General features: G+C 41.7%; 1 protein-coding gene across 2 annotated transcripts in view; it reads right to left on the reverse strand.

Moving 5' to 3' along the window:
- Window positions 1-292: 292 nt before the first annotated feature.
- Window positions 293-16060, reverse strand: part of LOC147434754 (uncharacterized) — a 41909-nt gene continuing 26141 nt past the window's right edge. The window contains exon 2 of one of the 2 annotated variants that reach the window (XM_086490025.1): window positions 293-753. In XM_086490025.1, coding sequence (XP_086346151.1) covers window positions 418-753 — 336 coding nt within the window. In that variant the 3' untranslated portion in view covers window positions 293-417. Of the gene's footprint in view, window positions 758-16060 lie in introns of both variants that reach the window. The other variant, XR_015185252.1, reaches the window with a different exon arrangement.

A 16060-nucleotide genomic window follows, 5' to 3' on the forward strand; every position in this document is an offset into this window, starting at 1 on the left:
TATACATTTATTTTGGGGAATACAATACATCCACTGGCTCTTGTGAGTTTTGGAATAAAATAAAATAAAGTAATTTGTAGTTTCTTTTTGCACCAAGGATCATTTATAGAAATATGGCTTCACATAAAAACTAGACCATGTCGTAGAATCCTCTACAAATTACCCACAAACATAAAGACAATTTTTAAATCACTTCAAAAGTTTACACATAATCTCAGCTACAAAATGTTAAGAGATACATGGTTACAAATTGTGAGTTTTGAAAAACAAAGACAAAAACAAGGAATACATCTTTGTAGACTAAACTGCCATTTTTAGCTTCTTCTTTTGGTTGATGAACATGAGAACACAAAAAGATGATCTTCCAGGTGTGGTTGAAATTGACCATATAGTAGTGCTTTTATGACAAATACAAGATCAAGACACAAGTGTATTGGAAAGAGTCTCTTGAGGGTGCAACCATGTAAGAAAAACAAGTGTAGCAATAGCTGCAACAATTGCCACAACCTCACCACTATGAAGAGCTTGAAGGAAAGTGCGATGTGAGAGTTGTTTGGCAAGCTCAAATGCATCTTCTAATGATGTCATGTAATTTGGAACTAACAGGACCTTTACAACAACTGTGGTGGTCCAGGTCACAATCATGTGAGGGATTGCATATAAAGCTATCAATATGACCACTATAACCCCAAGATCGGTACCCACTAGTAATGAAAAATGTAAGGTGGATCGACATTCTGAGAACATGGATACCTACCTGACCAGAAAACATCAAAATTTGTTTTGAGTCCACATTTATAAACAAAAGTAAAAGTTCTTTTCAATTTCATCCATTTTGAAGCCTAACATTAAGTGATTCATTGATAAATTGCTACAATCAAAGGTTGATTAACGAGATAATAAATTGTTGAAAGGTTTCTCATGGGATCAGCTTAAGGGCTACATCTAGAGTTAATGCATGGAATAAATTCATAGTGAGCTTATAGCCCTCTTAGAGAGAGAGAGAGAGAGAGAGAGAGAGAGAGAGAGAGAGAGAGAGAGAGAGAGAGAGAGAGATGAACAAGGAAATGGTGCATTTATCAATCCTAATGAGGTATGACTATAAGCAATAACTAGTCTTCCAAGGATTTGCGTGAGACGATCCAAAACCATGTGTGTTCTCTCACGCTCTCTCATGTTGTGTCTCATCAAATCCTAAGAAGCCCGGTGATTGAGGTACTAGATTGTCAATTTGTCAGTATGTGATCACAATTTTGGACCCATTTGTTTGAGGCAAACCTACCAAGGTTCACCTAGTGTCATCACACAACACGTCATTGCAAGGTGGAGGATCTAGAAGGCGACGCCGCATAGACAACCACCTGTCCATGGCAAGTGCAACCAAGAGGATCACCCGAGGCACCAATGTCAGGGAAGTTTTTGTTAAAGCAATGGGCTTCCACTTTCTGCACGAAAGTTTTTGTGGCACCGAGGTTACTAGAAAGGTTCCATTATGTGCAATGAGGTGTTGTGCTAGATATCCCAGAATAACAAACACACCTATGTGCATGCGCGCACACACACTCACTTGGTCAAGTACTCCGTTTCTGGTTTCTTTTCCTAGAGGGTGGTTCACATTGACTCCATCAAAGCTTTGTTACGATGTTGGATAATTACAATTACAAGGTGATATTCAAGGATTGGTTTTGCCGCGCAATGACCAACTCCTAGCCAAAATGTTCGCAGATGACTCCCTCCTTTTCCTAAAAGCCTGCCCCTAGGTTCTCAAGAAGGCATTAGAGATCGTGCACACTTTTGCCATGTCTTCAGGTTCGAAGTGCAATATTGAGAAGTCAAGACTGATCTCTCTTACAAAAGATGACACATTTGACCCATCAGACTGGTCAGGGGGGAGGTCGTCACTAAAGGAAAGATGTTTCGACATTTGGGTGCCCCTTTGGGAGTAGATGTTTCTCACAAACAACAATTTTAGTGGGTCTTGGAGAAGGTTAAAAAAAAAAGAAAAGGTGGGAGTTTGTGTTGCTGCCCTTCCCAAGCCGAATAAAAGTGATCAACTCATTCATGCTCCCTTACATTGCCTTCACTAGTCCTCTCCTCAAAATAGCAAGATGCAACTGGAAGGAGTTCTCGAAACCTGTTAAGAGATTCTTATGGAAGAACAACACCAAAGTCTCGTCGCCATGGCAGTGGGAAAAATGGGAATTGATTGCTCGTCCGACTTCCCAAGGTGGCCTCGGAATTCACAACCCGGTCCTGCATGTCCAAGCCTTTTGTGCCGAGTTTGTGGTTGCTTTAGCAAAGCAAGATCAAGCCTAGGCTATCATGACCAAGGATATGATTGACAAATCAAAGCTTTGCTCTAAAGGAGGACAATGGAAACAGATCAAGATGCACGATAAAATCTTAGCACCTGGATGGGCTACTTTGAAATTGGGGGGTTAATGGGAGAGCTAGTTCAAAAATGCAACTGTGCCACTAGGGTCTTGGAATGGGGGGAACTAACCAGTTACTTTCAGAACTCCACTACGTACTAGTCCATTTGGCTTTCAAACACGACTGCTGTTAATCTAAAAATCTAAACCTTTACTGGAGGGAAATAGCAAGAGAGCTAAACAATAAAGGCCTCCAACGACCAATCCACTTCTGAGATGAAACCAACAAGCACGGGAAACCTTCTGAAGATTTAGCCGATCAACTTCAGCTGAATGGCATGGAGAATATGCTTGTTTGTAGAGTTCTTGAAGGCGTGAACAACGGTCTAATGCCAATTCAAGACTCTACGTTTGAGTGGAAAGCCTGGAAATGGCCCAAAGATAGTTTTTTTTTCAAACCCCAAACCAAGATCATATATAGAATGTCCAACCATAAGAGGTTTGGCAGGGAAGGTGTGCAAATGGATTCAAAGAACGTGGAAGATTGGTTTCTTCAAGAAGGATCTTTCTCTTGGAGGAAAATGCTTTCGGAGTCCTGCCCTTCTTATCAGTACCCAAATTATTAGCTTTTGCTTCTTCTACAATATCTGGAAGGTGAGGAACTACCGTCTCTTCAATAATGAAGTTTTTGTGGCCAGTTTCTCCGTAATTATTCAAGAAAGCAAAGAATTGATATATACGATAAGTAAAAGGCATGACTCATATGATTGGATTTGGGCAACACAAGCCATTCGATCAAAGCCTTTACGGTTGTAAAGTTTGATGTAATATCCACCTCTCAAGGCTTGGCTTGGGCTTGAGATTGATCTGTAATTTTCTGTTCTCTTTCTAATACAATCACTCACAATTGTGAGTTTTGCAAAAAAAAAAAAAAAGGGATGTTGGATAATTACAATTACAAAGCCAAATTGGGGAGGCAATTGAAGTGCCATGGGAGCCACCACCTTGACCTTGTAGATGCTCCTCCTAAAAGCTTTACCTTACCACCGAGGTATTATGGTTTATTTGAATGGGATAAAGTGGGGCTTGTGATAGACAATGGGAATTCATGATTAGTCATAGTGTGCATAGTTAACTAGTGCACATACTCACAAGCAAGGGGAAAGGGATGAAGTGCATCCATGGAAGTTTGAGATGGTTAATAAAGAGTGAGGAATGAAAATAAATGTGTGCAAGACTTAGTGTATGTGAGCAAGAAAGTGACTGGGTAAGATGAGAGAAGACTTGTTGATAGAAAAAAAAAGCATCAAGTATGTGATTTTCATGAAATAGCTCCAATATGGGGCCCAATTTATTCCTCCTAAATTTTAAGGGTAGGTGGCAAGGGGAAGGCATGGAGGGGGTCTATTTATGATAGGGTATCCATTTGTTTAGCAAAAATATTTAAAAAATCATGAGATATGCTTGTTTTCCTTCTTTTTCTTATGAGCCAAAGGCAGGTGACCCACGTCACATGATTATTTTTTTATTCCTCAATTATGCATCACATGGGTGGGATCCTAAAGATGCTCCTTTTCTCCATAATGTCATGAAGTCATCTTGTATGCATACTAGTAGACTACCTTGTATACATTAGTACCTTATTAGGAAATACACATGGTAGTCCCCAACGCTCGACCATTCTAGACTCACTCATCTCATAGATAAAACCGTTTTTATCTCTCTTTCCATAGCTATTTACATCTCTAGCCTTTATTCCCTTATAGACGTTGTCGTGTCGCCGTTGAAATCCTCAGCGTTGCACCAAGCATTGCTGCCCATGAGACCCATTCCTCCGTTTGCACTTCTGTATTTCTTTCTAGAGTATGTACAAGGTAGAGTTTATTGAAGCCAAGTTTTTTTTTAGTTTTTTTTTTAGGAGACTACTCTTAGTTATATATAGGTGGGCTATGAAAAGAATTTATCAAGAGTTCCCTTTGTTATTCACCTTTTTGACAACTTCTCTCCAAACTGTATTCAAGAATCCTCTTCGAAGCTTGAAAAGCTAAGTGGACCACTCTAATATGGAGCGCATGAAGCATGTGAAGGCCTCCCTCCATTCCAGTGATGATGGTGCTTTGTTGCACTTTTTTAGAATCTCCCACATGTAGACCTCTAGCTTCAGAAAACTCCAACTTGGGCAATAATTCTATCATGTATCTTAGTCTCCGTCCATGGGCCTCCTTGCAATTAGAGCTCTTCTTTGTCAATTATATCCCAATCAATGATTGCCCAATCCTACCTTTTGTTTGTTAAGGAGACTACTAGCTTTGCACACATGGATTTTGTGTGTAGTACTAGGTCCACGATCCCAATGCCACCTAGGTCCTTGGGTCTCACTACCCATTTCCATTTTCCACAGTGCCATGGGGTTTCAAAAATTCTTTCCAATTGTATTTGGCCATTTTCAGAATCGGCGAGACAAAGGATATATAAGGAATCATGAAGGAGTTAATCATAGTCACTCTACTGTGGAAAGGGAGAAGTGTGTATTCCACCTTCTCATCTTACTGCTAAGTTTGTTTAGGACCCAATTGAATCTTTGATTGTCCGAGATGTCCACCCTAGTGGTGCACCGAGGTGTCTGAAACTTTGTCTCTTAAGATAACCTCCCCCGACCATTTGTTGGGTTCAAACAAGTCGTTTTTCATGAGTGATAGCAATCTTGATTTTTTGATGTTGCATCTTTTTTTTTCTTGTTGCAATACTCACATAGACTCATCTAATATATGAAAACAAAAAAAGGATTACAATTTTTTGGCATACTCATTTTTGAAGTGTTGTATTAGCTCAAAATAGAATGTATATAAAGGCCCAAGCAAGTCGAATCGTAACACATGATTACAACTTAACGATGCTCAAACAGAGCAGCACTCACAACTTTTTTGATGTAGCACTGACATCTTTTTGTTTTTGGTCATACGCACAATTGTGAGTGGAAGAGCTATATTAACTCATGAATGGATACACGAAAGGTCTCAGGTGCCGGCTGTGCCTTGAGAAGCCAGTAGATACATAAGGGAACAAGGATAGTCACTTAAACAGTTCCAATTGAAAATTCTTAAGTGATTGATAAGTAGAGTCCCATATATCACAAGAAAATTTAGGAATTTTCTCATGTAGGAAAACGGAGTCTTTCTCAATGTGTTTCATACAATGCATAACATCATGAGCTTCTGCTCCAGAGGCACCGCATACCTAGCTAGGTACGATTGGGGGCAGGGGAACCCCGGCTCGCCCATCGGGCCGACGGTCCCCTACCCCCAATCATACCTAGCTAGATATACGGTGCCTCCCTCATAGAAGCTCATGATGTTGAGGTAAGTCACAATGTGGGAAATATTGTGAGAATTTGTTCAAAACTTCTTGTGATAGTTGATATTGTTTGGGTTTGGAGACAAATTGCTTCATTATTGCCGTTTTTTGGGAGGTCATTTATGATAAACTACATGCCAAGCACTCAAAAACGGATCTGGATTGTCGAAAAGGAATAAAGATTAGAAAACCTTGAAGAATCCAACCAAAATAGATACAAGGGGTATTTTGGGAATTTTGGAAATTTGAGAGGTATTTCTGGAATTCCACAACTTACAGGGGTATTATGGTAATTGTCCTTTTTTTCTTCTAAGCTGGAAAGCAAAAAGAGAGACAAAAAGACTTTCCCGTTTTCTATTAGATGCACCTGAGCATCTCCTCTGATGCGTACCATGTGTGCAAGAGAGAGAGAGAGAGAGAGAGAGAGAGAGAGAGAGAGAGAGAAAATTCCAAACACACAAAATTCTTTTCCTTGAATTTGGATTTTTACACTATTTTTCTCTATTTTGGGATGGACTTTCTCCTTTTCCCCTTTCCCTCTATCGGCATTTTTGAAACTGAAAACAACACGATATTAAGTTGAGACACATTTTTCCCGAACACTACTACCCTCGGAAAAATCTGATGCTTTTTCCTTTGAAGACAGAGAAAATTTACTCTTTCCCTCTCTCTATCTCATCCACGTCCATGCCCATGCGAATGTCCCCCCCCCCCCCAAAACAGACCCACCTTTCTTTTTTCACTAAGTTTACCTTTCATCTAAACTCTGTTAACTTCTCTTAACTAATATGTCCCTCTAATCTTTTTCCCATTTCCTTTTATAGGAATCACCAAAGATGCTTTTATAAAAACGAAGTGGGAGAAAGGAAGGGGGGTTTGGGAGGGATGCACATGGACGTGACAAAGAGAGGGATTTCCTCTATGTTCAAAGCGGTAAATTTATTCCGAGGGCACCATTGTTCGGAGAAAATGTGTCTCGACTTAATATCGTGCTATTTTCAGTTTCAAAAATTCCAATTGAGAGCAAGGGGAAAGGGAGGAAAATAGTGTGAAAACCCAAAAATTAAACATAAATTTATAAAAGAAAAAAATACCCCTCAAATTTCACGAATTCCGTAAATGCCCTCCAAATTTCCCAAAACTTCCAATATACCCCTGGTTGTGAGATTAAATATCTCAAAAAAAAAGAAAAAAATTTGTGGCTTTTTGTAAGAAGACAGATTGTCTATCGATAGAAAATGCTAAAACTAGAATTTCCGTAGAAAATGCTAAAACTAGAATTTCGGTTGGTTATGAAGGCTTTGGAGATGGATTGCTTCATTATTTGCCCTTTTGGGAAATTTCCTCTTCAAAAATTCAAGGAAAGGGACTTTGTATGCTTGGAAAAATGGATTTTCCCAGATTTTTTGTGTGGAAGGCGAGGGTGGTGACGCCTGGAGAAAAGGCAGGGTGGTGCTGACGCATGGAGCGAGCTGAAAAAAGATCAGCGACAGTGTTTGTGTCGTGCTGACTGAGGTGGGAAGACATGATGATCAAGGACATCAGGGGAGGAGGTGCTTGATGAAGTTCGTGAGCACAACAGGCAGTGCACAACTGCAAACAGGGGTACCGATGCTTTTGTCAGATCGGCTTGAGGGAATGTTAGGATGCGGAGCGCATCGTGAGGGAGGGCAAGATGCGCAAGACAAAGCCCAGCTTTCCTGTGTGGTAGACAGGACTATTGGAAGATGCACGACGAGCAGAATTTGCACGAGAGAGAGAGAACACTTGGAGCTACATAGATCTTGCGATGTAGGAAGCAATGTTTAGACAGGGCTCCGATGAGCTGATGGAGGAGGCCGATCTGCAGAATATGGGGGGCTGAGGTGCACCCAGAGAGAGACAGAGAGAGAGAGAGAGAGAGGTGTCTGTAGACGCTGATGGCGATGGGGACGGGCGCGAGGGCAGCTTCTGTTCATGGCAACAGGCCAATTCACTTTTAAGTTTTGTTTTAGAATTTGGAAGATTCTCTTGGGATCACGACGGGTAATTAATTAATGGTGTGCAAAACAACCCAGTATGTCCCTGCCAAACAAATGAAAAAAAGATTGTGCAGACATACTTTGAGTGTTTGCTTCCACTCATCAAAGTCCCTTTTTCTTTTTTGGGACAGAGAGAATTTATTCCTCAATTTCCTGTATGATACCTTCAAATTTGGTCATCGTAGCAAAATTCGTAGGGATTCTTTCAAAAACTAGGTTTCTTAATTTCCAAGTTTGTTTGAGATAGCAAAATTGGATAATCTGTGTACAAATTAGAATGGCTTAGTTTTTTTCTTTTTGGGTTTTGTATACGTCCCTTGCAACGCAAAGGATAGAGCTAAACTGTGGATGCAGCTCAAGGATACTCAGATCAAAGGGGAGTGGCTGATGGTTGGAGATTTCAATATGGTTGAGAAAAACAAGGACAGAACAGGCTCCGCCAATATACTGGCTGGCTCAGAAAAGTCTAAATGGTTGAGCTTATGTGAGAAGTGGGCCATGATTGACTTGTGGGAAGTGGGCCCTTGGAATAGCATGCCTGGATTCGCATACACGAGCCTTCAGTATGCCCGCACTGCCTCCCGGCTAGACAAATGCTACTACTCTCATCAAGCTAACTGGATCTCATCAACGTTAGAGATGAAGGTAATCTCAACAAAAAGCCTTTCCGATCACATGCCATTACACTTACAACTCAAGAAAGAATGGGGGGGGGGGGGGGATCCCCGGGAGGGGAAAAAAAGCTCCTTATTATAATGAAACACCTGTTCAAAGACCCTCTCTTCAGAAGCATCACCAAGAAAGCACTGGGAAAGCTCAAGAAAGATGTGGGGATGAATAAACCTAGTGCTTGGAATCTATTTGTTCGGAGTGTACAAAAAGAAATCAAAACTTCGGGTCCTCGGGTTAAAAAAGCCAATGAGGCACATATCAAACATCTCACAAAGGAGGTAGCGCAACCAGTCTCTAGGAAGGCTGCCGGACTGGCTCCGAGGATGACCACATGTGATGGCTTGAAGCTAACTCTCACCTGGCCAACGAGCAGCCGGAGGAAATCAAGAAGGCGAGATTGCTCTCTAGGGAAACGTTCCTTCAACCAGAGCCTGCTAACCAAGCACATTTTTTTAGGGCTTTGAAGGTGAAGAAGAGTCGAGGCCGCATGCAAGTGCTCGATGATGAGAAAGGGAATACAATTCAAAACCAAGATGAGATGGCTGGACTTATGCTCAATTATCTCAGCCAGATTATCGTCCAGCCAGAGACCCAATCTCAGGAAGTGGAAGAAGCTCGAGCGTCTTTACTTGGGAGTGTTGGAAAGAAGGTTCCCCAAGAAGGAAGCCAACCATCTGAAGAGGAATACTCAGCGGCACTTAAAGCTCTTGGCAATGAAAAGTCCCCCAGTTGGGATGGACTGACGGCTGAATTCTTCAAGGAATTCTGCGATGATCTCAGGGGTCTAGTCACACAGATGGCCAATCAAGCGGTTTCCAAAGAGTCGTTGGATACAAGTGTTAAGAGAGGGCTTATCAAGCCCATCCCCAAACAGATCTGCTGCTCTCAACTTAAACATTGGCGTCCCATTACGATGATGTCAATAGCATACAAAATTATTGCCAAGGTGGTAGCTCTCAAACTTGCCCCCCTCTTGAGTCGGATAATCTCTCCCCATCAACACGGGTTCATTAAAGGGAGATCTATATATGACAATATCTTGGCAGCAATGATAGGAATCGATTATGCATCCTTCTCCAAGAAAGAGCGCATCTTGCTGCAGCTGGACCTTGACAAAGCCTATGACAGAATAGAATGGTCCTATATAGAAGAAGTCATGGGAGCTCTGGGCTTTGGGCCTCGCCTTTGTCGCCTCATACGCACACTAGGCGTTGGCAGCCAATCAGAGCTCTTGTTCAATGACATAATTGTGGGCTCTTTTGAGGTTAAAAGGTCTATTAAGCAAGGATGTCCCCTGGCCCCCTTGCTGTTCGCCATCGGGTCGCATCCTCTCATTATGATGGTCGAAGCCAGTGCTGCACGAGGAGAGATTCAAGGCTTGGCATTACCGGGAAACGACCAGCTACTGGCCAAAATGTTTGCAGATTGATTTGCTCCTATTCTTGAAGGCGTGCCCTCAAAAGGTCAGGAGAGATCTGGAGATTGTGCAAACATTTGCCGTGGCCTCGAGATCCAAGTGCAATATAGAGAAGTCAAGGCTTATCTCCTGTCGGAGAACGACTCTTTTGACCCTTCAATCTGGACAGAAGAGATTATCTCAAAAGGGAGTCTTTTCAGACACCTGGGAGCCCCCATAGGGGTGGACGTAACCCACAGGCAAAGATTTCAATGGGTCCTTGAAAAAATAAGCTAAAAAATGAGAAGATGGAAGTTTATTCTCCTCCCTTCCAAAGCCGGATTAGAGTCATTCACCTCTTATATGATCCCGTATATTGCTTTCCTCAGCCCCGTGCTCAAGATGGCCAAGTGTCACTGGAAAGAATTCTTAAAACCAGTTAGGAAAAATAACACGAAAACCTCCCGGCCATGGCAGTGGGCTAGATGGGAGGTGGTTGCTTGCCCGATAGACCAAGGAGGGCTTGGCATTCTTAACCCTGTATCCCATGCTGATGCCATGTGTGCCAAATTAATGGTCTAATTGGCTAAATAGGACCAAGCTTGGGCTATCATGACCAAGGATATGCTTGATGCAGTAAAACTGAGATCGAAAGGGGGAAAGTGGAAGGGGGTTGTGATGCACGACAAACTTCTCGCCCCGACTCTCACGGGAGCTGATGAGGAAGTGCAAAAGAGCAACTGAGGTTTTGGAATGGGGGGAAGAAACCAGATACTTTAAGAACTCCATTTTGCAATGGTCCCGTTGGCTCTCTAAAATATTGGGGCCGCCGCAAAGCCCCTATTGGATAGAAATGGCCAGGAATGTGAATAATAAGGGGCTCGTTCGACTAGAGCAATTCTGGGATGGTAACAATAAGTGTTGGAAAACTGCTGACTCTAGCAATCCAATTTCAAATGAATGGCTTTGAGATCTTACTAGTATACAGGGTGTAAAAAGAGATTGATAAGGTGTTGATGCCAATTTGTGAATCCAATTTTGAATGGGACGCTTGGAGATGGCCCGGGAGTAGCCTCTTTTGAAAACCACATTCTAAAGGCATTTACCATGCATTAATGCACGAGGCTAACTAGTGTAGCCCCCTCAACAAATTATGGAAGAGGCACTGGATGGAAAAACGGTGGGAGGGAGTCATGTAGAACATTTGGAAGCCAAGGTGGCCTTAGTATATGAAGGTACTTCTGAGGAAAGTGATGTGGGGTGCTCTACCAACGGCGTAAAGATACAAGAAAGAGGAATCGGGTCCTCGAGGTGCAGAATAGCTGGTGAAGACCTAGCCCACCTTTTCAGGGGATGCCAAGCTATCAGTGGCATGGCTGGGAAAATATGCAAGTGGATTCAAAGGACATGGAAAATTAAGTTCTTCAAGGCTGATCTGCTCTTTGGTAGTAACAGGATGAGAAGTCCTGCTCTTCTTGTTTGCGCTCAAATAATCAGATACTACTTCTTTCACAATATTTGGCAAGCAACGAACTGCCGCGTGTTTGAGGGGGATCTGACTGTGGAAAGCTTTTGTGAAATCATACAAGAGAGTAGAGTGACGATCCACATGATCGGATGCAAACAAGCCTTAGAGTGGTCTCTTTGTCAAGCAGAAAACTTGTAATCTTTTGACTCTCAAGGCTCGGTCTGAGCTTGAGGTTGGTGTATATTTCTGATGTTCTTAATACTATCCACTCACAATTGTGAGTTTTGCAAAAAAAAAAAAAAGAATGGCTTGGTTTTTGATAGGCTTTCCTCCTAGAATCAGATCATTCTTAAAAAGCGGATCTTCCAAGTTTGCTGCACCCATTTGTAACTATTTCTTGCCAGACCTCTCATGGCCAGCAACATGCAACTTTAAAAAGACGATGGTGTAGGGAATGGTCTCCTAGAGATCGGCAGAGGCCGGGAGCCACTGTGGGAACTGTTATTATAGAGGAATGGTCTGTAGGAGACCATTCCCGACCGTCATAGGTCCAAGGGAGGGGGGCCAGAGACAATGACCTGCGTGAGAATTATGGGCAGAGAAAGCGACCCCAGGCAGATTACGCGATGTTGACAGCGACTGTAGGTAGATTACGTGAATTGACAGTGACGTTTAAAATCACGAGAGATGATGTGGGTGCCAATGATTGGCAAAAAACAAATTGCATTCAAGCTGCTGATGTGTCACTCATCCAACGGCTATAGGCAAACATTACGTGATTTAATTTTAACTGAATGGAGGACCATGATCTATAGCCCCCTCCTCTGGATTGTGACGGGGTCTTTAATAGCCACTTTTACATCTTGAGTAGAAGTATGTGCACTCTTCCCAAAATGGGGCCAATCGTAGGAGACATTTGTTATTGACCTTTTTAGATATTTCTGTTCAAAATGGGTTCAATCAAGGGGACCAATGTGTTATGGAATTTTGAAAATATTTGGTTATGTCTCCCCGCTCTAGTGACTCCGTTGCTCGATACTATTGCATACTATCTCATGCATTGTGCCACCTACTCTCAAGTTGGACCATCGGGGGGCCAATAGATTGTCGTGTACTACTATCTCTTTTCATTGGCCACCTAAGTTTCATTTATACGTTCGTATAATTATTTTTATATGTATAAAAGGTAATTAAATGCATATATATATGTTATATGCATTTATCTATATAAAGTATATTTTGTATCTACATAATTTCTATTTATCCTACCTAAATCAATTCCAAATGTGAGTCAAACTCTACACAAGGAAAGTGATTACTATTCTACCTACCTAAATCACCTTCAGTGCGAGTCAAGCTCTATACGTGACATGCAATTTCTATTTACCCTAGCTAAATCACTTCCAATGTGAGCCAAACTCTACACGAGGCAAGCGATTACTATTCTACCTACCTAAATTACCTCTATTTTGAGCATTGCTCTACACTTGGTAAGCAACCACGATCTAAGTCTACTAAGTTACTTTAAGTGTGAGCATAGCTCTACACAAAGAAGTAACTACTAATTTAAGTTTAAAATTTTTATTTATTTCTAATATAGAATTTATTTTTAATTAATAGCTCAATGAACATATATGATATATACATATCGGGGTTTTAGAGTTCGCAAACTTTTCAATAAAGATGCCCACAATGGTAAAAGGCTCGCAGAGAATGACTCTATATAGAACATTTTATTTTGATTAAACTATATTTCAATCAGATTGCTAAGAAATTGTACAAAACGGTGATATGGCTGATGTGGAACCATATAATACATTCATTTAATTGGGAGGATTGTATAATATGTCAGATTAAAGCGTATTATAAATACCCTATAAAAAGTACAATGTCGCTTAGCTAATCACCTTGAGATAAGAGCTTAGCCGTGTCTACCATATCTATTATCATAGTCAGCCATAGTTGGTCTTGCTTTCCAACTGAGACCACAAATTTGGCACATTGGGCTTCTAGATGAATAACATGGCTAAGTATCCCGATACCACCTTGCTCCACTAGCCTAGCAAAAGACTCCCATTTGGCCCATTTCTAGGGCGTCGAGTTTCGTGTTATTTTTCACAAAAAATATTTTCAAGAATTCTTTTGGGTTGTATATGGCTATCTTGAGGAGTGGGCTAGCGAAGGCTATATACGGCACAATATGATAAATGATATGATCACTTTAACCTTGCTTGGGAAGGGAAGAATCACATACTCCCACCTTTGCATCTTGCACCTTACCCTATCTAAGACCCAATGCATTATGTTGACTCCCAAGGGGGCTCTCATGTGTCAAAAGATCTTTCCTTTTTCCAAAATCTCTCCAATCCATAGAGATGGGTCAAATAAGTCGTTTTTTGAGAGTGAGATCGGTCGTTACTTCTCAATATTACACTTTGATATTGAGGCTATGGCAAATGCTTGCACAATATCCAGAGCCTTCATGATTACTTGAGGGCTAGCATTCAAGAAGAGAAGATAGTCATTTGTAAAGAGCTTTGCCCGAAGTTGTTCATTGTCAAGCAAGGCCAGCCCTTGAATATCCCCTCTCACAATAGTGGCTTAAAGCAAGGTCAGCCCTTGAATCTCCCCTCTCACAGCAGTGGCTTCAAGGCCTCGTAACTAGAGGATGAGAACCGATGGCAAGTAGAAATGGTGCTAGAGGGAATCCGTGGTTGATTGACCGTTTGATTTCAAATGCATCCACAATTCTATTAAATAGGAGCTCAAATTGGCTTCCAGTTCAAAGGGTGTGTACGAGCCGACATAGCCTCAACCCAAAGCCTAGCAATATCATGACCTCTTCTATGAAAGGCCATGTGATCTTGTCATAGGCTTTGTCTAGGTCAAGCTAGAGAAGGATACACTCTTCCTTGGTTGCATACTCGATGCTGATCATTCTAGAATGTCATCATAAATTGACCTTTCTTTGATAAATCCGTGTTGATGAGGGGTAATGTCTTTGTCTAGGAGGGGAGATAGTTTGAGGGCGACAGATTTGGCAAGAACTTTTTATGCCACTCACATCATAGTGGTGGGCCAAAATTTTTTTCAGTTGGAGACCAGCAAATTTGCTTATGGATAGGTTTAATGAGGCTCCCTTTTACACTTGAATCCATAGCTCCTTTGAATAGGGCTTGGTTAGCCATATGCGTACTCGGGGGACTTAAGATCCTTCCGAAATTTTTTGAAAAACTCCGTAGTCAACCCATTCCAATCAGGGGACTTTTTCCTTGCCAAGTGCTTGAAGTGTGAGAGAGCATTTATCCTCGATAAATGCCTTGTCTAGCAGGTTGACTTCCATTTGAGAGACCGTCTTCTTGACACTCCCGAGAAGAGTTGCTCTAACTTCATCCACTTCTTGGGAACAAGCCTACAACAATCAAGCATCAACTTAGACATTTCATCTAAGTTGCATTGCATTTCCTTCCCCATCTGTGTGCTTGTGGAAAAGGCCCCGTCTCCTCTTAACTTTCAAGGCCCTGAAGAAGTGTGCTTGATTGGTAGTCTCTGGTGGAAGGTAAGTCTCTCTAAATAACAATCTTGCCCTTCTAACCTCCTCAATTCGTTAATCAGCCAAGTCTTCTTTTACTTCCAACCACCTCTTTTGCTCCACTTCTGAGGCCAACCCTTCCCTTTCTTAGTGGCTAAACGATCTACTTCATCTCCAAGTTGTTTCAGGCACACCTTATTATGGGCCTTTTTCATTATAGGGCTTGAACTTTCAACTACTTTTTGAATACTCTTGGCAAAGCTATCCCAGGCTTCAGGATTTTCCAAATTAACATCTCTATTAAGCTTTCTCAAAGCTTTTTTGATCAAGCTTTTAAAGAGAGGGTCTTTGAAGAGATGGACACCTGTGATAAGTAGCTTCTTAGATCCTTTGGGGTGCTATCCTTTCCCTTTGGGTTTTTTGAGTTTCATGTCCAACAGTAGGTGATCTGACACGCTTTGTGATTCCACCACCTTCATATCAAGAAATAATGAAATCCAATCGTATTGATGAGAGAAGTATCATTTGTCAAACAAAGATGCCACGTGGGCATATTGTAGGTTGATGTGCGTAAACATGTGTGCTATTCCAAGAGCCAACCTCCCACATGTCCATTAGAGCCCATTTCTCATAGAGGCTCAACCATTGTTTTCTTGATCCTACCAGTAGACTTGAGGACCCTGTCCTATCCTTTTTCTTCTCCACCATATTAAAGTCTCCTACAAGAAGCCATTCCCCTTCAATAGGTATCTTTGAGATGCATCCCAAATTTTTGTCTCTTTCCTTAGCAGAGTACAGGGGCCATATATGTTAACAATGGTGATTGGCTGATCTACCCAGTTGACACTCACTACTAGGGCTCTTCCAAAGGGGTGTTTGAAGGAAACCTTAGTCTTTAGATCCCTGTCCACAATAGTGAGGATGCCATTGTACCCGTCTACTCCCTTTCCATAGGATATTGGATTCTTCCCCACTCCTTTCCCACTGCTTGCTTTCTTTTGTTGAGAGCATCTAGGTGATGCTCCTGAATGACCCATTAGCTAACTTTCTTAACGTTTTTGACTTTCTCCCAGAAGAGGGCATTCTTCTTTTGGGTTTTTAATCCCTTCATGTTCCATGACTGGACAACAATACCTTCCATTATTAGGAAAGGGGCACAAACTCTTCCAACTTGAGGAACTCTTCCTTTGTAATCTCTTTTGTGTTTTCCTTCTCCATTGGCATTTTCCCAGCATTAGTTTGGGA

Source organism: Adiantum capillus-veneris, chromosome 19 (genome assembly GCF_014529385.1).
Source record: "Adiantum capillus-veneris isolate H3 chromosome 19, ASM1452938v2, whole genome shotgun sequence".
Taxonomy (NCBI): Eukaryota; Viridiplantae; Streptophyta; class Polypodiopsida; order Polypodiales; family Pteridaceae; genus Adiantum; species Adiantum capillus-veneris.